Consider the following 22,799-nt stretch of genomic DNA (forward strand, 5'->3'; position numbering starts at 1 on the left):
CACACTAGTGGGGTGGAATTTGATTTTGTAATCGTTTTGTTCATGTTCGCGACTACATGTGTTGCTCACCGGCTAACTTGTTGCACTGTGTGATGCGAATGACCCAGAGTCAAAAGTCCGATGTCCAATTCATATTTTTTTGTCAAATCCGATCTTTTTATGTTGTTGCTCACATTACAAAAAAAAAATTGATTTGTAATGTGAATGCAATCTGACCCACTGCAGTGTTTACAAAAGTAAACATGGCTTCCACTCCAGTCGGTCTCAGTACTGGCATAATTTAAAGGATTTTGTGCAATCAAAGTCAATATTTTCAGAACCAAATTATTGCACATAGAAGGCTAAGAAGGAAGAGGATTAGTATTTTGGCTCTGACAGTTTTACGGGATATTTTGCTTCTGATGTCTGTGGGCGAGCAGTCGGAGATAGGAGGAATGGTGGAACTTTCACGTGAGTTCCTAAAACATTGTTTTCACCTGTTTTCTGCTTGTAACCCTCTATTATGTCGAATAATTATGACGCTTGTCACTTCTTGATGACGTTCTGGTCGGCTGAATGAGCACAATATCGTTCACATTGAGGACGCATCGCATACAGAGTCGTGGTCAAAAGTTTACATACACTTGTAAAGAACATAATGTCATGGCTGTCTTGAGTTTCCAATAATTTCTACAACTCTTATTTTTTGGTGATACAGTGATTAGAGCACATATTTGTTGGTCACAAAAAACATTCATGAAGTTTGGTTCTTTTATGAATTTATTATGGGTCTACTGAAAATGTGATCAAATCTGCTGGGTCAAAAGTATACATACAGCAATGTTAATATTTGGTTACATGTCCCTTGGCAGGTTTCACTGCAATTAAGCGCTTTTGGTAGCCATCCACAAGCTTCTGGTTGAATTTTTGACCACTGCTCTTGACAAAATTGGTGCAGTTCAGCTAAATTTGTTGGTTTTCTGACATGGACTTGTTTCTTCAGCATTGTCCACACGTTTAAGTCAGGACTTTGGGAAGGCCATTCTATAACCTTAATTCTAGCCTGATTTAGCTATTTCTTTACCACTTTTGACGTGTGTTTGGGGTCATTGTCCTGTTGGAACACCCAACTGCGCCCAAGACCCAACCTCCGGGCTGATGATTTTAGGTTGTCCTGAGGAATTTGGAGGTAATCCTCCTTTTTCCATTGTCCCATTTACTCTCTGTAAAGCACCAGTTCCATAGGCAGCAAAACAGGCACAGATAATAATACTACCACCACTATGCTTAAAGTATGTGTGGTGTTCTTGGGATTAAAAGTCTCACTTTTTCTCCTCCAAACATATTACAAAAGTTAAAGTACCAATGATTGTCACACACACACTAGGTGTGGCGAAATTATTCTCTGCATTTGACCCTTGATCACCCCTGCTGGGTATTGTGGCCAAACAGCTCAATTTTTGTTTCATTTGACCACATAACTTTCCTCCAGAAGGTCTTATTTTTGTCCATGTGATATTACCATTGCTGTATGTATTTTGACCCAGCAGATGTGGTCACATTTTCAGTAGACCCATAATAAATTCATTGAAGAACCAAACTTCATGAATGTTTTTTGTGACCAACAAGCATAGTGTCAAAGCACTTTGAGTACCTTGAAGGTAGAAAAGCGCTATACAAGTGTAACCCATTTACCATTTATGGGTTCTACATGTAAAGCGGCTTTGGGTTCTTAGAAAAGCGCTATATAAATCCCAGGTATTATTATTATTATTATTATTATTTACCCTATAACAAATATCGTCCCAGGCCTAGGTATTGGAATTTGTTTTTGGAGAGAGGCACTGCACTGTCAAGGTGCCATTGAGCAAGGTGCGGACCACCATCACAGGGAGCGACACTATCAGTCACTCTCTTGCTTGCAGTAATGCATGCAACAGCAAAAACAGTGTAAGAGTTGTATTTTTAATATTTAATAGCAGTGAGTGTAGTTTCTTTGGTCCGTCAGTTTGAAGAGGGCACTAAATCGCAGAAGATGTTGATTGGAGTGACTATTTTTCTGTCTGGCTGCTAGACCTCAATCTTTTAATCAACCCCCAGGCTCAATTATTGTTGACAGTAATGCCCTGTGAATGCTTAGCTCGTGTGTATGTGTTTCTGGGATAGAGAGTTCTTCTGTGTGCACTATCATTACATTCAACATAAAGCATGCAAGCTATGCACCCTCTGCATCGTCAAAGCACAGTGTGTTAAATACGGGTGGGGTTGCCGATTTGTGCTTCTCCTTTTTGAGTAGGATTACCCCCCCACCCCACTTCTCCCTAAACCAAAACCATCCTTACCCAATCCCAAGAGCAACGAACACTTAAATCTCAAACCAAGCAGATCTGGCAAAGCTACAAACCAAGCATCCCACAAGGTTGCAATGCCGGTCAATGAGGAGATTGTGCGCTTTTTGGCTATGTGTGTATGTGTGTGTGTGTGTGTGTGTGTGTGTGTGTGTGTGTGTGTGTGCGGCTGCTGACTGATGGCATTAAGCGTTAGCACTCACACCTGCTCTGTCAGTAGTAGTTAGACAGATGGGACGAGAGGATTGGGTTGCTGGCCAGACAGACTGCAAGAGATCTTTCTTCCCGTTTCCTTTCCTTTTGTATGTCTTCTGCTCACCTTAAAACACGAGGAATGCTGTAGTCCCAAAGGTAACTTGTTGTTTCGCCTTTGTCTTTGTCAGATCATGCTAGTATGGTATTTGATTTCAAATTAAGGAGGAGACATGTATGTAATATCCTCCTGAGAACCAGGTTTTTTGGTCTATTTCTTTTGTCAGAGATACACATTTCGGGGAAAAAATAGCCCTGTTATGCAAAACTGGGGGCGCTGGTTCTTAGGAAGATTCTAAAATGAAGGACGTGAAAGTTGTAAACATTAATGGTTGTTGTAAGCAACTGGTTTGTGTGATGTTAGGTTCATAATGAAATGATTAATACGGCGTTTTTAGTATTTAACTCGGCATCCTCGCATGTAAAGTGATAAATTGCTGCAGTTACTCTTGAGGGGGATGGCCTGTACCATGTGTTAATTGCCTCCGCTTCCCTGGTGAGCGTGGGCTGTTTTAGCGCACGTGTGTGATGCATGTACACGTGCCACTGCATGGTTGAGAGAAATGTTGCTGATGGAGAGAATTTGGCGTCTCGAATGCTAAGCTGTGCATGCAGCATTGTCTTTGTCTGCAGACTACTGACTGATGGTGTTTGGGGCGGGGAACGTGTTTCCTCAAGGTCGTACCCGTCACACTGCTCTTGCTTTGCATATGCATCTGTCAGCACGTGTGTGTGTATGCGTGTGCGTGTGCGTGCGTCTGTGTCAGATTGTCCCCTGCAGAAACTTACCACTTTAATGAGAAAACCTTCTAAACTGTGCATTCATTTATGTTCAACCTGCTTCCAACGAAAGCCATTTCTTAGTAAAACGTTTGCCAAAATGCACCTAACAGACTCTCAGGCCATGATTAACAAAATTCTCAGGTCTCATGAGACAAAGATGTAACTCTTTAGCGTAAATGCCAGGCATCATGTTTGGAGGCACCGCTCATTACCGGTCCAATACCATCCCTACAGTGAAGCATGGCGGCGTGGTGTCAGCTTCATGCTGTGGGGATGATTTTCAGCGGGAGGCACTGGGAGACTAGTCAGGATAGAGGGAAAGATAAATGCAGCAATGTATAGAGACATCCTAACTGAAAACCAACACTTCCCATCCAACGTGATGGACCTTGAGAGTTGCTGCAAAGAGAAATGGGCGAAACTGCCCAAAAATAGATGTGTCAACATTTTAGTATCGTATTCAAAAATACTTGAGGCTTTAATTGCTGCCAAAGGTGCATCAACAAAGTATTGTGTAAAGGCTGTGAATACTTAACTAGATGTGATTTTTTTAAAGTTTTTTTATTTGTAATAAATTTGCAAAATAAAAATACAAACCCCATTTCCATATGAGTTGGGAAATTGTGTTAGATGTAAATATAAACGGAATACAATGATTTGCAAATCCTTTTCAACCCATATTCAGTTGAATATGCTACAAAGACAACATATTTGATGTTCAAACTGATAAACCTTTTTTTTTTGCAAATAATCATTAACTTTAGAATTTGATGCCAGCAACAAGTGACAAAGAAGTTGGGAAAGGTGGCAATAAATACTGATAAAGTTGAGGAATGCTCATCAAACACTTATTTGAAACATCCCACAGGTGAACAGGCAAATTGGGAACAGGTGGGTGCCATGATTGGGTATAAAAGTAGATTCCATGAAATGCTCAGTCATTCACAAACAAGGATTGGGCGAGGGTCACCACTTTGTCAACAAATGTGTGAGCAAATTGTTGAACAGTGTAAGAAAAACCTTTCTCAACCAGCTATTGCAAGGAATTTAGGGATTTCACCATCTACGGTTCGTAATATCATCAAAGGGTTCAAAGAATCTGGAGAAATCACTGCACGTAAGCAGCTAAGCCCGTGACCTTCGATCCCTCAGGCTGTACTGCATCAACAAGCGACATCAGTGTGTAAAGGATATCACCACATGGGCTCAGGAACACTTCAGAAACCCACTGTCAGTAACTACAGTTGGTCGCTACATCTGTAAGTGCAAGTTAAAACTCTCCTATGCAAGGTGAAAACCGTTTATCAACAACACCCAGAAACGCCGTCAGCTTCGCTGGGTCTGAGCTCATCTAAGATGGACTAATACAAAGTGGAAAAGTGTTCGGTGGTCTGACGAGTCCACATTTCAAATTGTTTTTGGAAACTGTGGACGTTGTGTCCTCTGGACCAAAGAGGAAAAGAACCATCCGGATTGTCATAGGCGCAAAGTTGAAAAGCCAGCATCTGTGATGGTATGGGGGTGTATTAGTGCCCAAGACATGGGTAACTTACACATCTGTGAAGGCGCCATTAATGCTGAAAAATACATACAGGTTTTGGAGCAACATATGTTGCCATCCAAGCAACGTTATCATGGACGCCCCTGCCTATTTCAGCAAGACAATGCCAAGCCACGTGTTACATCAATGTGGCTTCATAGTAAAAAAGTGCGGGTACTAGTCTGGCCTGCCTGTAGTCCAGACCTGTCTCCCATTGAAAATGTGTGGCGCATTATGAAGCCTAAAATACCACAACGGAGACCCCCAGACTGTTGAACAACTTAAGCTGTACATCAAGCAAGAATGGGAAAGAATTCCACCTGAGAAGCTTAAAAAATGTGTCTCCTCAGTTCCCAAATGTTTACTGAGTGTTGTTAAAAGGAAAGGCCATGTAACACATGCCCTTTCCCAACTACTTTGGCACGTGTTGCAGCCATGAAATTCTAAGTTAATTATTATTTGCCAAAAAAAAAATAAAGTTTATGAGTTTGAACATCAAATATCTTGTCTTTGTAGTGCATTCAATTGAATATGGGTTGAAAAGGATTTGCAAATCATTGTATTCCTTTTATATTTACATCTGACACAATTTCCCAACTCATATGGAAACAGGGTTTGTAAAGATCACATTGTTCGTATGAGGTATTGCGTGTAGAATTTTGAGGACAAAAATGAATTCATTCCATTTGGAGTAAGGCTGTAACATAACAAATAGTAGAAAAAGTGAAGCGCTGTGAATTTTTTCCGGATGCACTGTAGTTAAAAATGATAACAGGACATTTTCCCATGTGTACACATTTGATACAGTCCAAACTAAAAACCAAATGATGAATGTATACAAAACTAAAACTATATGATGTTGTATGGTGGCTTGTCGTATATTTTTGCCCGATTTCACCCTGTATCCTGCAGGTGATTGGGAGTAGGAATAAATAGCTGGCCTCTATTTTGTAAATTAGGTTAATGCTCTAATCTCTGCTCTCTACTACCACAGGTACTGTGACATCATTACAGTATGTGCATGTTGAAATTCAACATGTGTTAGCTCACACATTCTATACATTGGCAGTATAAAAAGGTTGTTTTTTTATATAAATCAGGAATTTGAACCTACAGTATAAACCTGAGACAATGTCTTGAATGCACAGTACACAGCAGTAAAATTGACCGCTAAAAAGTTTGGAAACAGTCCTGGATGGTATCAGGTAACAGACACACCTGCTGGAGAAATAGCTGCAGTGGACACAAAGAGTACATCTGCCAAGAACCTAATGTAGGCCCTCCAAGGCGGTTTTGGCATGGAATATTGAAAAAGATTTCAGTAACTGCGTGGATCCAGGAGGTGTTTTTTCACATTTCATAATAAAGCACATTATTTCAGTGAATTATACGCAAGTCTTGCTGAAAAAATGTAATGCCATATATTAGGCCAGTGATCTAAATTAGGATTGTTTGGCCAGGTGAAGGTCTGAATACTGAGTGCCATACTCTTCCAACCTTCGAAAATACGTCTACTGTCAAGCAGAGTGATTCATCTTCTTTGTTTTGTTTTTCAGAATAACTATTTGGCGTTCATGGCTGAGCTGTTTTGGTGGTTTGAAGAGGTTAAGCCCTCTTTTGTGAAGCCAAGACGTTTGGACCATGAAGCCACAGGTAAGCCACAGATATTACAATTCTATATTTTTAGTTTCCTCGGGTTGCCTCGCAACTGGACTGTTCTGTTTGTCTTAAAAGACGTTTCGCCTCCTCTCCCAGCAGGCTCGAACAGTTCATTCTCATTGACTTCGATTGGTCAGATTGCTAAATGCAACTAGGTGAAAAGTCTTTTTAGACAAAGCGAACAGTCCAGTTGCGGTCGATTGAATGCCCTGAGAATACAACGACCTGAAACATCCGTAGACGTACATTTTCGGTTGACTGAAGATATGGCAGAAATGTTTGGAAGATTCCAAAGATATATTTCAAATCCAATCAACACGTTTTCCCAATGGAAGTAATCCCTGTACAGTCGAACACACATTACCAGCCTTTCCTGCCACACCTTCGTCCACATCTTCAAAACAGATCCCCATGATGACACCCTTGCGTTTAAGAAAGAGGGGAAACAAATCACTAAGAGCCAGGTAGGGAGGTTGTTTTAGCAGGGCCAGGAACTGTTGGATCCTCAAGGCATTGTGAAGGCATGCTGTCATGGTGAAGGCAGCCACGAGTTATCCTACCACAACTTTACCCTGAACGAAGGAATCGCCGCAGGATAAACATGCTGGTGGATCGTCCGGCAAATCGCATCAAAGAGTCCTTATATTTTTCGGACATTCCTTTAGCATACAATACTCTTTGTGGAATGTAAACAATTGAAACTAACTCAGCATATTGGTTGTTCTCCACTACACAGTTTAGACATTTCATTTGTTTTCTTTCAGAGCCCTCATCCATATTGAAGAATATCCCAGCCATTCCAATTTCTAAAGCAACTAAGAGGAGCTTCATGGAAAGACCCCCCAGTCCTGAAAGACCGAGGTATGATAGTCAAACATTTAAAAACTGTACCAATCAGTCATCAATGTACAGTTTGTTGTTAATTACAATACATTCTTAAAGTTTTCTTCTTTTCTTTATAGTTTGCCGCTGAGACCTCAACCTCGAAATTCAGGTATTAATAACCTCCAGATATGTGTGTTTAGTATCATTTGGAGGGCTGATTTTGTGGCATACACTACATTGTAGTTACATGCACAAAGGTACTAGAAATAACAAAATACAGTGGAACCTCAATTTGCCGACTTAATTGTTTACAGAAAAGTTTGTATATTGAAGCAAATTTCTCCATAAAAAACAATACAAACATGTATAATTGGTTCCAGCTCCGACAGAAGTTCATCTTTTAGAAAATAAGGGTACACTTTGAACACAATATAAAGCACTATTCTGTACTGCAGTGGTTCTCAACCTTTTTTCAGTGATGTACCCCATGTGAAAATGTTTTTAATTCAAGTACCCCCTAATCAGAGCAAAGTATTTTTGGTTGAAAAAAAGAGATAAAGAAGTAAAATACAGCACTATGTCATCAGTTTCTGATTTATTAAATTGTATAACAGTGCAAAATATTGCTCATTTGTAGTGTTCTTTCTTGAACTATTTGGAAAAAAAGATATAAAAATAATTAAAAACTTGTTGAAAAATAAACAAGTGATTCAATTATAAATAAAGATTTCTACACATAGAAGTAATCATCAACTTAAAGTGCTCTCTTTGGGGACTGTAATAGAGATCCATCTGGATTCATGAACTTAATTCTAAACATTTCTTCACAAAAAAAGAAATCTTTAACATCAATATTTATGGAACATGTCCACAAAAAATCTAGCTGTCAACACTGAATATTGCATTGTTGCATTGTAATGAATGGAATAGCCTACTTGATTTGATGTTCAGTTTATGAACTTACATTCATATTTTGTTGAAGTATTGTTCAATAAATATATTTATAAAGGATTTTTGAATTGTTGCTATTTTTAGAATATTTAAAAAAAATCTCACGTACCCCTTGGCATACCTTCAAGTACCCCCAGGGGTACGCGTACCCCCATTTGAGAACCACTGCTGTACTGTATATCAAACAAACCTTATAAGGGGGTGATAGTTCAACTAGCTGAACTGTCCTCATTAACGCCGACCTGCCGACACGCACATTCTCACACACTTTGTCAGCAGCTTTGTGGTGCACTCAGTTTGAAATTACAAAGGTCCTTAACTTATAACAGTCAGGTCGCTACAGTGATTAAGAGTAAAAAATAAAATCTTGTTTACTTTGTCAGTTAATTTCCCCCCTGGTGAGACTTCCTGAATGTTTCAAACCACACATCGCTTGTCCATTGCATTCTTTGGACTCATACTGAGCTAGCAAAACTACAAAAATTCTGTAAAAAGGCTAAAAAAAAACGACCGGTAGGAGGCCACGGGGAAGACCCAGGACACGCTGGGAAGACTATCTCTCCCGGCTGGCCTGGGAACGCCTCGGGATCCCCCGGGAGGAGCTGGACGAAGTGGCTGGGGAGAGGGAAGTCTGGGCTTCCCTGCTTAAGCTGCTGCCCCCGCGACCCGACCTCGGATAAGCGGAAGAAGATGGATGGATGGATGGATGGCTAAAAAAAACATGTAAAAAGCACACAAAATAAGACTGAGCACAGTAGCTAACAACTGCAACACTGAGCTGACAAACAAGCATCAAATAATCAATCAGCCTTCTGCACTGCGACGCACACAATGGGTGAATGAAACGTTTATACACTGAGACAAAGTTTGAACACCAAATCATATTTTTATTGAGTCTGTCAATGAACGGTTTGTAAATCCAGGTTCCACTGTCTGTGCAGTTTTGACATGTGTGATGTTGATTGTGGTTTTCCATCCATTCATTTACTACTGCTTGTCTCTCTTTTGTTCAGGTGAAATCAAGAAGTCAACATCAATGTCCTTTGTTGAGAGCAACATTGGTACATGGCCAAAAGAGAAAAGGTCAGTATTGTACTGTCTCAACATTTTACCCCTCACTGTACCTTAAAAATGTATTTTTAGGATAATTTATTTTTAATTGTAGGAATATGACTACATATTGTTGTTAAAGTTTAAGTTGGTCAGAGAGATTACTTTTTTAACATGCCTTTGTGTTTTCTCAGGCCCGGGCCGTATGGAGTATCCTTCGACATCCCTTTCGACAAAGATGAAAGCGCTCCTGCATCTTATTCCGCCACACGTGGTATGGTCAGGTCTGTCAGCACTGATGACGGTTCTGGTTTCAAGGTGCACCAACTACCTTGTGGGATGAAGCGGAACCTGTCCTTCCAGCCAGTGAATGGACAAGGTGTTGGCATCGAGGAGGAGGGTTGCCCAGACAGCTTAGCGGGTATGGAGCCTGACAGGCGGACCTACCCTAATAGATCTAGCAGAGTCAAAGCAACCACTCCCTCTGTGGAAGAAGCCCTCCAGATCATTCACAGCCCAAGCAGGCCACCCGTGGAAGGTATCAACAATGGTTTCTTCTTACATAGCCCGGACCTTGGTACTGGCATTGCTAGCTTGGAACCAGTGTCCGAGTTAGACTCTAAAGGGAGCCTGACAGACACCACAGAGGTTGACACAGGTGTTCACATTCATACAGAAGACATGCTGGATGAGGATTCCTCACTGAAAGACTGTTCTGTAAACATGGACCTGGATGTGGATACACCCAGCCCTTGCCCAAGCAGTCAAAGCAAATCCCCCTCCGCACTGAGGATGACCAACTTTGCTGAGCTGAAGATAAAAAAAGTAATTCCATCGGCATCTGACTCAGGGCGGGAGAGCAGCAGCTCCCTAAAAACTACACCTGAGGGTTCAGATTTAGGTCTGCCATTATCGGTTTCTTGGGCTCCGACACCTGAACACAGCCCCATTCATCAAAAAACCCCAACCGGTCCTAGTAAAGCGTCACCTGTCCAGCTTCCCCGCAATGACCCCGCTCAGGTCATGGCAACAGAGATGGTTCATCTGAGAATGCGATTGGAGGAGAAAAGGAAAGCCATCGAAGCGCAAAAAAAGAAGGTGGAGGCGGCTTTTACCAGGCACCGGCAAAAGATGGGTCACTCTGCCTTTCTTAATGTGGTGAAAAGAAAAGGAGATGGAGCAGCAAGTAGAGGTGATGAAGGAGGCAAAGTTGATGGCGAAGGAAAGACTGTGAGTCCCATCTGGAGGTGTGGTCGAAGCAGTGCGGACACCCCTGACGGGGCGGAGCAAAGCAGTACGAGCTCCTGTTGGCCAAAGTCGCCTGGTGGCGGTGAGGAGGGCGGGCAAGGCCATGCCCAGCTCACTGAGGCAGATCTCACCGAGTACACGCGATCCATTGATAAACTCAACCATTCTTTAGCCTTCCTCCAGACCGAGATGCAGCGGCTGGCTCAGCAGCAGGAAGTCATCATGGCCATGAGGGAGCAGCAACATCAGGCGTGGGTCATTCCTCCCTCTCACGCAAACCCCTCACCGCAAAAATACGGCCGAGGCGGTGCTGTCACCCGATCATCAGGACCCTCTTCCCCGGCAGACTCCCCTCGCCCGGCCCACCGCTCTCCAACCAGCATCAAGCGCAAATCCGCTTCCTTCCATTCTCGCAACCCTCGCACCGTTCGCCCCACTGAACTCAAGTTGGCCCCCTACAACCGCGTCCTCACCGCCCCTCAGTCTGTAGATAGCATCCCCAGGCTGCGACGATTTTCCCCCTGCCCCACCACAGCCTTTGTTTACATGGGGGAGAAGCCAGCAGCTTCCAGTTCTGAGTCAGCCAACAAGCAGACGGATTTGCTCCTCTCCCCAGACAAGGAGCTTAGTAGTGCATCTCTTAAAGAGGACCAAACACAGGAAGGCTCAAAGACTCAAAGCCAGGAGCCAGAAACTCCCACCCACGGCAACACCATTGAAGTGGAAACTGTAGGCGTAGATATTAACCCTGCACGGTCATCACTCTCTGAAGTTCTGGCCCACCCAGTGGTTGAGACTTTCACGGTGGCCCCGACAGAGATCCCCGTGCTGCCGGAAGTCAAGAGCAACTTAATTGAGGTTTCTCTGTCGGTCGTGAAGCCGCTGGAAGACCTACCACTTGATGACAGCATAGAGTTGGAGCTCGAAGGTGTGGATGACATGGAGGATGAACAGAGGATCTGTCGTGGCTTCTTCTTCAAGGTCAGTTCATGTTTATACTCTCTATAACTCAACTGAAATCCTGTCAGTATGACTGGTTATGACATAAATGATTCAGGAAACACAAGGATGTTGCTGTTTACGCATTGTGAAGACCGCTTACTTAACCAGCAGCAGCAGCGTAGGCTTCCATGTAGGTCACAAAACTGGGTCTGATTTGAATAATTCAAGCACTGTCGTGGAGATGGGGTTGTAGGGAAGTTACACGGATACATAAGGATATTCACCAGAAATAAAGAATCTAAAGTAAACCAATATTGACCTTTTAATTACTGTCTAGTACATGTGTGTCAAACTGGTTTTCATTGAGGGCCATAATCGCAGTTATGGCTGCTGTTTGTAACTGAATAATATATATATACAAATAAATTGCCTCTTGATATTAATACACAATCATTTAATAATTATATTTATTTTTTATGTACACTCTAAAAAAAATCTGTGGATTTTACAATAAAAAAACTGACAGCTCATTTGCCAAAATGTTACCCTAAAATCAAAAATGTATATAAATATATGTATATGTATGTAAATATATATGTATTTTTTTCTGTCAAAATGGAAAGCTGAATAATTTTTTTTTTAGAAAAGACGCATTTTAATTTCAGGTCCCGCGACCTCAAAAGGGACAAGCGGTAGACAATGGATGGATGGATGGGCTTTTGCAGACCACATGAAATGAAGTGGCGGGCTATTTATGACGCCCGGGCCTTGAGTTTGACATGTGTGGTCTTGTAACTTTTGTAGTATACAGTGGTTCCTCGGAATACGAGTGCCCTAACTTACGAGTTATTTGGCATAAGAGCTGTGTCAGCTTTTTAGGTTCAGGCAACCCCCCCACACCACTAGTTGGCGTAGAAAATGTCACAGTGAACCCCGCAAGATCCGGTCTTACTCGCCAGCAATAACTTATAACTAGAGATTGACATCTTTGTTTTTCCAACCATGGAAACAAAGTAGGTCAATATGAAGGGCAGTGCAACTGTAGTTGTTTATAGGTAATTCTATTTTATTGTTTTTCATACATTATTTCTTAACTTAATTTATTGTTTTTAAAGCATGTTATATGTTAAAATTGTGGTATTTTGGGAGGCCAACCACGGAATAAATTGATTTGAATAGATTTCAAAGGTTGACACGATTTCGCAATACAAGTTTTCGAGCTGCGTCGCAAAACCACTCGTATCCTGACGTACCAATGTGTTAGGATTGAGTAGTTTCTAGATATGCCCTAGAATGGCAGAAAGGGATCTTCTGTTGGTGTTGTTTCAGTAAGTGCTAAAATCAGTTTTTTTATTATTATTAAACAACACTAATAAATAGGCCAAATTAAAAACAATTTATGGATGCACAATATTTTGTTTTTCAAACTGATACCGATAAACTTCTGCTTCTTAAGACTGATACCAATAACTTATTTATATCTATTATTTTTTAATTGTTGAATTAAATGTAATTTTATGCATTGGATTTGACAATCAACCTGTAAGATATGTTGTGACAAAAGCCAATAACTTCAACAATGGTCGTCCAGCGCCATTATTTCCATGATGAAATCAGAGATCGCTTTAGCCTTTGGATCGTGTCTGGTAAACATATTTGCGACCATTTTTGGGACTTTCTTTGCAGCTGCCTTTGGGGCAGCTTCCTTAGCAGCAGACGTCTTTGGCTTTCAAAACACTCTTGCAGTGATGCTGGCGTGTGAGATGGCTAATAAAGTTTGATGTGTCAATGTTTGGGGAACATTTGGTGAAAATAGCACATGAAAAGTCTTCATCTGAAACAGTGAAGATGTATGTTTTTTTTACAATAAGTTCATGGGAAGTTAATGACAGACCGTTTACAGCACACCATGTTAGGGATGTCCCGATCCAGGTTTTTGCACTTCCGATCCGATACCGATATTGTTTTTGCACTTCCGATCCGATACCGATACTGACCGATACCGATACTGACCGATACTGGCCTATCCGAGCATGTATTAAAGTTTAAAGTTTTTTAGCCTACTTAGTTGTCAGAATCATGTTGAAAAGGGTTTTAGTACTCTTGATAACAACTAGCCAGCTGAATTAGGGGAGTTTGAATTATACACAATGGTTGGTAACAAGAAACTGACCTGTTTATTCAAGGATAAACACAAAATAGACAAAATTATACATGACAAACAGAAATGGCATCATTGAAACTAGGGCTGGGCGATATGGCCTTTTTTTAATATTGCGATATTTTAAGGCCATATTGCGATACACGATATATATCTCGATATTTTGCCTTAGCCTTGAATTAACACTTGATGCATATAATCACAGCAGTATGATGATTCTATGTGTTTTGATTGATTGATTGAGACTTTTATTAGTAGGTTGCACAGTGAAGTACATATTCCGTACAATTGACCACTAAATGGTAACACCCGAATAAGTTTCAACTTGTTTAAGTCGGGGTCCACTTAAATTGATTCATGATACAGATATATACTATCAGATATATACTATCATCATAATACAGTCATCACACAAGATAATCACATTGAATTATTTACATTATTTATAATCCGGGGTGTGGAGGGGGGCGCCGGATGTAGTGTCAAAAAGACAGCCAAAAGAGTTTGATATGAGAATAAATCTAAAGTTAAAATATAGGGTAGAAATGCACCCATTTGCAGGAAATGTAGTCTTGATTTTCAAAATGTTCTTTCAAGGCTTGCATGTCTACATTAAAACATTCTTCTTCATACTGCATTAATATATGCTACTTTTAAACTTTCATGCAGAGAAGGAAAGCACAACTAAAAAAATCACTATTTTTTTCATACGGTGTTGATCTGGAAATGTTTGCCTCGGCATTTTGATGGTGTGGACGTGTGGCACCGAATGGAGATAAGCGTCTCGACAGACGTTACAATATTTGAACAATGATGACGAAAACTGTTTTCTCTGTCGTGTCCGTGTGTCGAAAATTGTTTTGCGCTTATTTTTTTATTTGATTTTGTGCGTGGCATAGATTTGCCGTGCGCAGAGGACGTTTGAGCAGGCGCGCACCTTAGCGGCTGCGCTAGCATCACAGCTAACGTTAGCCATGCTGCTACCTCTCTGCTGGGAGAGGACGTATACGTATGGGACGTGTGACATGTGTAAGAAGTTGCGCTTGCTGTCTGTGAGAAGGAGACAGAAGAAGGAGTGGGAAGAGCCTGTAGTGCAATGCCAGCAGCTAAAAGCAACTGCGTGAGAATCCACAGACCTGTGGATGTGTTGAAGGTGTGCTGGAAAATGCGGAACGGAAATAGGGAGCAGCAGAAAAGTGGAATGTATTATTTAAATCTGCGTTGGAAAACACGGACCGGAGTTTTTTTTAAACTGGATCTGGATCGGCATTTTCCCATGCCTTGCCGATACGCATTTTTTGGCAAATATCGGCAGCCGATCCGATCCAAATATCGGATCGGGACATCCCTACACCATGTAGGGGAAGTGGAGCAATTGATTTGCTCACCTTAACCCACCTACAGCACCAGTACTGGTAATTTCACCTCTTTGGAGTGTTTTTTTAATCAGTACTCTGAACTATTTTATAGGATTTATCGGTGTGACATCGTGATTTCTCATGCTGTCCCAAAAATGTGAAGCCCCGATATTTTTTTTTTTTTATAGCAATTTTGAGTGAAACTGTCACTGAACAATTGTTTAATGTGTTTGTTTTCCAATTGTTTCAGGAGGATGGAAAGCCAGAGGACAACATGGCTCAGAAGAGGGCGGCCCTGATGGAGAAGAGGATGAGGAGGGAGAAGGAAAGCCAGCAGAGGAAAATGCAGCAGGAGGCGGAGCTAGAGCAAAAGAAGGAGGAGGCTCGGTATGATTTTGTTGTATCCAAGAAATGTCCTTCCAAAATAGACTCCCCCAAAGTGACTCTGTTTAAATAATAGCTGACTTGCTTTTTTTGTGATGATTAAAATAAAAATCTATTCAAATGCAGGCATGAGTCTTGCACAATATAATAATTGTACAGCCCTTACCTTTGGGCTGATACCGAGGGCGACTGTGTTGACCAGTTTGACGCGTAGAATGATAGAATTTCCAGTATTGTAGAAATGTGTTTGGATATGACAATCCGTTTATTCCAAGCTATCTTAAATTAAATCAAATGTAGGTTATATAACATAAAGTATGCTGACCTTGAATGGCACATTGACACAGCATTGTCACGACACGACACAACACCACATGACACGGTCGAAAAATGTTTGTCCTCCAATCGCCCTGCCGTGCTCACACCTGAACCCAATTTAAGGAGGCTACCATGGTAACCGCACCATAGCAACAGTCCCATCCCTGTCAACACTTCCTAGTTCTTAACAGGAAGTGGGCGGAGCAATCTGCCGAAAAGGAAATTCAACATGAGCTGAGGCCAGCCATCAATTAGAGAAAATAAAATAAAAACAATATAAACAAATAAGGAAATTTGGCTCCAACAATAATGTATGCACTTTAATCTACAGTATGTTGCATATAATGGCAAAAATAACAAATAATCCCTCCATATGAAACATAACTTCCCTAAAAAATGACCATATTGTACGATATAATAAATACAATATACGATTCGATTCCAGCTTTCGCCATCTTAGTCAAAGCCGTTGTGTCCTTGGGCAAGACACTTCACCCACCTTGCTCCTTATAGGTCGTGGGTAGCGCTTCCGCCATCAGTGTGTGAATCTGTGTGTAAATGGGTGAAAGTGACGTATAATATAAAACGCTTTGGGTACGTGTAGGTATCATAAAACGCTATATAAATAAAGACCATTTATGGGGTTATACTTGTATAGCGCTTTTCTACCTTCAAGGTACTCAAAGCGCTTTGACACTATTTCCACATTCACCCATTCACACACTGATGGCGGGAGCTGCCATGCAAGGCGCTAACCACGACCCATCAGGAGCAAGGGTGCAGTGTCTTGCTCAAGGACACAACGAGGTTGGTAGAAGGTGGGGATTGAACCAGAAACCCTCAGGTTGCTGACAGGGCCACTCTCCCAATTGCGCCACGCCGTCCCATAACACATATATATATATATTTACCATTTATTTTAAATTACTTTCTCCCCTTCCCCTCCATTCCATGGCCTCAGGTTGAAAGCGGAGGAGGAGCGTATCAGGAAGGAGGAAGAAAAGGCAAGGAAGGAGTTCATCAAGCAGGAATTTCTCAGGAGGAAGCAGCTGAAGCTGATGGAGGACATGGACACCGTCATTAAGGCTCGACCAGCAGGCAGCGCCAGACAGAGACGAGGTCGGCCCAAGTCAAACCATCGGGACAGCCTTGACTCCCCAAAAACTCCCGTCCGAGCTGCCACAGGTAACACCAAAGAGAGATCAAGCTGAACTCTGCATTTTTTGAAGTATGCAACCATGTCTGCGAACTTTGTTAAAAATATACCCTGACTGGACACTTGTTTAGGCACAGTAAAATGATATACAATATAGCGACTATAATAATAATTATTAGTCGTACAATATTATGTGTATTATCGTGGTTGTAGTTTGCATTGGTGATTTGATTCTGTCCCTAATGTTGTGGCCATTAAGTGAGTTGAACAAGACACGTCACCTGAGCAGAATGTTTCCGATTCTGATACCAATCATCCATGAGCGAGATCAGCCGATACCAATACTGCTGATCACGTACAATAATTGTACATTTCACAGTTTATTTAGGGTCAGTGCTATTGACAGTTTCCCATTATCAATACTATATTTAAACTAGTTCATTATTCTCTTTTATTACATACAATTGATTGCGCAAAACAATGTCAATAGTGCACAATAATTAACAAAAGCAAAAACTAATATCTACTGTTCATTTAAATCACCTGGTTTTTGCCTTATAATATTTTGACAATACCGTATAAGACGTAATCGCTCTAGTATCTCTCTCTCTCTGTGAGTGTGTGTGTATATATATATATATATATATATATATAATGTGTGTGTGTGTGTATATATATATATATGTGTATATATATATATATATATATATATATATATATATATATATATACACACACACATATATATATATATATATATATATATATATATATATACACACACACATATATATATATATATATATATATATATATCGACACTACCTCTCTCTAGACCAGAGGTGTAAAACTCATTTTAATGAAGGGCCTAGTCACAGTTATAGCTGCCCCTCAGAGGCTTGTAACAATGAATATATATGAATGTAAATGTATAGCCTCATGATGTTATTACACAATTACCTATCCATTTTTCATATATTTTTTTCTAACAAATTGATGGATAATATCCTTTGAAATCATAAGTCAGGGATTTTTGGTAACAAAAAAATGCTTGGAAGGAATATCTTGTTATATGATCAGATAAGATTCAAGTTTAAAAGTAATGCAATTGAATCCAGTACAGTTTTTCTGGCAAAATTGAGAGAGCAAATACATTTATCAAAAATGATTTATTGTGGCACATTATTTCCAGGCACATATATTGATGAGCCTTAAGTTTGACATCTATGCTCTTTACTCTTATTAATTTACTTGTTAATTTCATGTTAATATCTGCTTGCTTTCTGCTGTAACACGGTTCCACCCACACTTCTCAATTTTTACCAAGCACTTATTTATTGGTGTTGTTTAAAACTAGCTTTGTGGTTAGCTTAGCTATTAGCATGTCTGCTCCATGTGTATATCATGTTTAACCTCGTCCTACAGTGATAATGTTACTAGATGATTATACTTAAGATATTAAGAAATGCAGTTTATTTGCCATAATTAAGGTGATTAAGCAGTGTATGGAGACACACAGTTGCTAGTCGTTTGTCAGCAGGGGGACTAGAAATAAATACAGTGTCAGCGAAAAGGGATCTTTGTGAATGGCATTTAAAAGGATTATTCGGCAATGGTGATCACATGATTTTTCACAAAAATCAGCCGATACTGATCCATGGCTGATTATTAAGAGTGCATTGCTGTGGACAGAGCAGCGGTGTCGTCATGCATGGTTGTCACTGTAACTGTGTCGCACTGTGCCAAATCTTGTCTCGCATCCAGGTTCATGATAACGTCTCTTTTCAGTTTCCACCTTGTCCTTGGCATCTCTCAACCTGGGGGACGGCGACAGTGTACACTCAGAGAAGAGAGCGCAAAGGTGAGTTGCTGCACTTTTCTAAAAGCATAGAACAATCTGTGCTGTTTTAATGTTTCATAAGTCTCTGCTGTAACCTTTTAGTTCTACCTACTAATACAATAAATACAGTACACATTTGTAACATATTTCTTGTGTTCTTGCCTATTCTCCTCCTTTTACTTCTACTGTCCTGCTCTATCACACATGCCAGAAGTGCTAGTTTAGCCTCTGGCAGTCTCATCTGCTTTCTGAGCTCTCCTAAACGGAGAAGGAGAAGGTTAGTTCCTGTTTGGTGCTGACCTATGGTGCTTCATGTTGTTCCTGCTCCAGTCCTGCACTGCACTTTGTCCTCACACCGGCCTTGACTTGAATGAGCACAGCACTTTTATTTTTGCTCATCACAGTACGCTTGTCTGTCGGACGGTATGTTTTAGCTGACTGCTGTATTTGTTTCCCAACATCCCCTCAGCTTGCACTTTGAGATTTTTTAATGAAATATAATAGTTGCTTTACAGTAGTATTACATTGAATATGCTTAAAACAAGCATCCTAAACAGATATGATTCAACATACAAAAGTACTTTTTTGGCTTTTTATTTGTACGCCTCTCACCTGCCAAGCCTGTGCTTTGCTTTTCAACCAGCAGCCTTAAGGGCCTTATGCAACTACACACCAGTCAGCATCTTTATTGTTTTATTTTTAGCATTCTTGCTGCATTAATGCGCAGTTTACGCACTGATGTACGTAGGGATGCTGCTATGAATTGTTTCAGTAATCAAGTATTTAATAATTTCAACTAATCGAGGGGTAAAACGGCAAAAAACTGTATGATTTTGCTGCTTACCATAACCTTCATTCTTTTTTATTGATAAATGAACATAATCAACATTGAAATTGCACTTTGACATATACATATATATATATACATATATATATATATATATATGTATAAATTAATATATATATATATAAACATATGTGTATAAATGTCTATATATTTATAAATATATATGTGTATATATATATATATAAATAAATAAAACGCTGTAATTTTTTGGGGAACCATTCGATTCGAATCTTGGGAGTAAGGATTCGTTTCAGAATCGATTCTCGATTCAAAATCAAAACAGCTGTGATAAATTTCCATACATTACTTAAAAGAAAACTGGTTTTGTTCAATAAAATTCCACTCAAACATTAAATAAAGTCAAATACAAATAAGGCAACAAGAGAAGTATCCCACATTTCTCTTTTCTAAAGTAAATCTGAACAACAGATATGGGCATCTACATCAACAATATGTTTTGCCTGAGTTGCTGGACAAGACAGATTTAAATAAAACTAACTATTTTTTTGAATACCGTAGATTAATAATTGTAACACAGAATCTTGATTAATTCATTCAAAGAAAAAAAAGTTTGACACCCCTATATGTATATACATGTGTGTGTATATATATATATATATATATATATATATATATATTTTATTTTTTTTATTTTTTTTTATTTTTATTTTTTTATTTTATTTTTTTTATTTTTTTTCCGAATGAATTAATCGGGATTTTTAGATGTAACAATTCTTAATCTTTTCCAAAAAAAAATGTTTTTTGTTTTACATATTATACATACACACACGTATATATGTGTATATATACAGTACAGGCCAAAAGTTTGGACACATCTTCTCATGAATGGGTTTTCTTTGTTTTCATGACTATTTACATTGTAGATTGTCACTGAAGGCATCAAAACCATGAATGAACACATGTGGAGTTATGTACTTAACAAAAAAAGGTGAAATAACTGAAAACATGTTTTATATTCTAGTTTCTTCAAAATAGCCACCCTTTGCTCTGATTACTGTTTTGCACACTCTTGGCATTCTCTCGATGAGCTTCAAGAGGTAGAAACCTGAAAGGGTTTTCACTTCACAGGTGTCATAGTTTTGATGCCTTAAGTGACAATCCACAATGTAAATAGTCATGAAAATAAACGCATTGAAATGAGAAGGTGTGTCCAAACTTTAAGCCTGTACTGTGTATACGTGTATATATATATATATATATATATATATATATATATATATATATATTTATATTTATATATATATACGTGTGTGTGCATGCGTGTGCGTGTATATATATATAATATATCTATATATATATATGTGTGTGTGTGTGTGTGTGTATATATATATATATATATATATATATATATATATATATATATACATGTATATATACATGTATATGATTGTATATATATATATATATATATATATTTATAGGTGTGTGTGTGTGTATTTCTAAGCATAATCTACAATTTTTTGGTCTTAAATTTAGCATTTTCTACATTTGCTAAATAAACTCAAAATATCACCACTATATTCATATTGGCCACAAAGGGAGACAAAACAAGTCCAAGTGTGCTGTTATATATCATGTCCACTGATCGACTCAGGCTCTGGCAGCATTAATCTATATTGGATTAAAGGAGTGCAAAGTTGACTAAAGGGTGTTGCTTAATGTCTAGAGGGCTATTTTAATGTTGAAAAACATATTTAGAAGGTTATAAACATTTCTTTATGCTCTAGCTATGAAAATATTTGATTTATAGTTAATAATTCCTACTTCGTGGAAAGTCAAGTCTAAAACCAATTAACAGCCACAAATGATGGACGACTGTACACTCATTAAACGATTGATTACAGCAACACAATAGAAAGCTAAGCTTATTTCTAATCAATTTAGTCGATTGATGAGGAGGAAACAAGACCAGCTTGTGAAACAAGTTGATACAAATGCAATAGTTTGTGTTTCATGTATATTTCAGGCCAGATTCTGCAGATGGCTTCCTGTCCCCGAGTCGTTCCAGTAGCAGGAATGGAGAGAAGGACTGGGAAAATGGATCCACCACTTCTTCTGTTACGTCCATCACGGAGTACACAGGTTGGTGGAAAAATGTGTAACTTATTTAAAGCAACAAGAGCAATGTGCTCATGGCCCTGCGGCAGAATTTCCATTCTAGAAATTTGGTCAGTTTACAGAATGTTGTGTGTGCAGTGGTTTACAACTTTACTACATCTGCATTTTTGTTGTAAAGGTCGTCAAAGTAGTTTTTGATGTAGCGTTTCCCACATGACTGCAATGTTTTTGTGGCGTGAGGGGAAAAAGAAGGCAGCATATAACCTCATTGTCCCTGTTTAACACTGTCCTTTATTAGTTAAATGTTGATTTTATCCTTTGTTGTTGTATCATTATCTTTCTAATTATTGTATCTGTAAATTGTGAAGTAGGGCTGTGAATCTTTGGGGACCACACGATTCGATTCGCTTCCATTCTTGGGTGTTAACGATTCAATTCAGGATCAATTCTCGATTCAAAACGGTTCTCGATTTAAAAGAAATACTTTTTTAATAACATTGGGTGCCATTCCTATGATTAACTACATTCCTCTTTTAAAATAGATGACAGCTCTGATAAAGTTCTATAAGAAACTTGGTTTTATTTAATACATTTCTATCCAAACATTTAATAATGTCAAATACAAATAAGGCAACAAGAGAAGTATCCCACACTTATTTTCTCTAAAGTAAATCTGTACAGCAGATATGGGCAACTCCATCAACAATATGATGACAGACAGATAAATGTTTTTTGATCGAATTTTGATTTTTTGAATCGATTAAGAATCAAAAAAGTAAGAATCGTGATTCATTCAAAAATCTATTTTTTTGACACACCTGTTAAAGTGCCTTTGGGTTATTTGAAAGGCACTTATGAATTAAATGTATTCTTATTATTATTGTCTATAATCCATGTGTTAACTTTCTGTTATTATTGTTGTCCACACCACACTGCAAAAAGTTAGTGTTCAAAAACAAGAAAAAGAAATACAAAAATGAGGGGTATTTTATTTGAACTAAGCAAAATTATCTGCCAATAGAACAAGAAAATTCGGCTTGTCAAAACTTTCCAAAACAAGTAAAATTAGCCAACCTCAA

General features: G+C 39.2%; 1 protein-coding gene across 4 annotated transcripts in view; it reads left to right on the forward strand.

Annotated features, from left to right (window-relative positions):
- camsap2a (calmodulin regulated spectrin-associated protein family, member 2a) overlaps nucleotides 1-22,799 on the forward strand; it is a 100,473-nt gene that overhangs the window by 66,167 nt on the left and 11,507 nt on the right. For 2 of the 4 annotated variants that reach the window (XM_061975997.1, XM_061975999.1), the window contains 10 exons: nucleotides 6,459-6,555; nucleotides 7,326-7,422; nucleotides 7,524-7,555; nucleotides 9,351-9,420; nucleotides 9,582-11,616; nucleotides 15,347-15,483; nucleotides 16,760-16,983; nucleotides 18,743-18,815; nucleotides 19,006-19,071; nucleotides 21,629-21,744. In XM_061975997.1, coding sequence (XP_061831981.1) covers nucleotides 6,459-6,555; nucleotides 7,326-7,422; nucleotides 7,524-7,555; nucleotides 9,351-9,420; nucleotides 9,582-11,616; nucleotides 15,347-15,483; nucleotides 16,760-16,983; nucleotides 18,743-18,815; nucleotides 19,006-19,071; nucleotides 21,629-21,744 — 2,947 coding nt within the window. The remainder of the gene's footprint in view (nucleotides 1-6,458; nucleotides 6,556-7,325; nucleotides 7,423-7,523; nucleotides 7,556-9,350; nucleotides 9,421-9,581; nucleotides 11,617-15,346; nucleotides 15,484-16,759; nucleotides 16,984-18,742; nucleotides 18,816-19,005; nucleotides 19,072-21,628; nucleotides 21,745-22,799) is intronic. The other 2 variants (XM_061976000.1, XM_061976001.1) reach the window with 1 other exon arrangement.

This window comes from Nerophis lumbriciformis, linkage group LG14 (assembly GCF_033978685.3).
Source record: "Nerophis lumbriciformis linkage group LG14, RoL_Nlum_v2.1, whole genome shotgun sequence".
Taxonomy (NCBI): Eukaryota; Metazoa; Chordata; class Actinopteri; order Syngnathiformes; family Syngnathidae; genus Nerophis; species Nerophis lumbriciformis.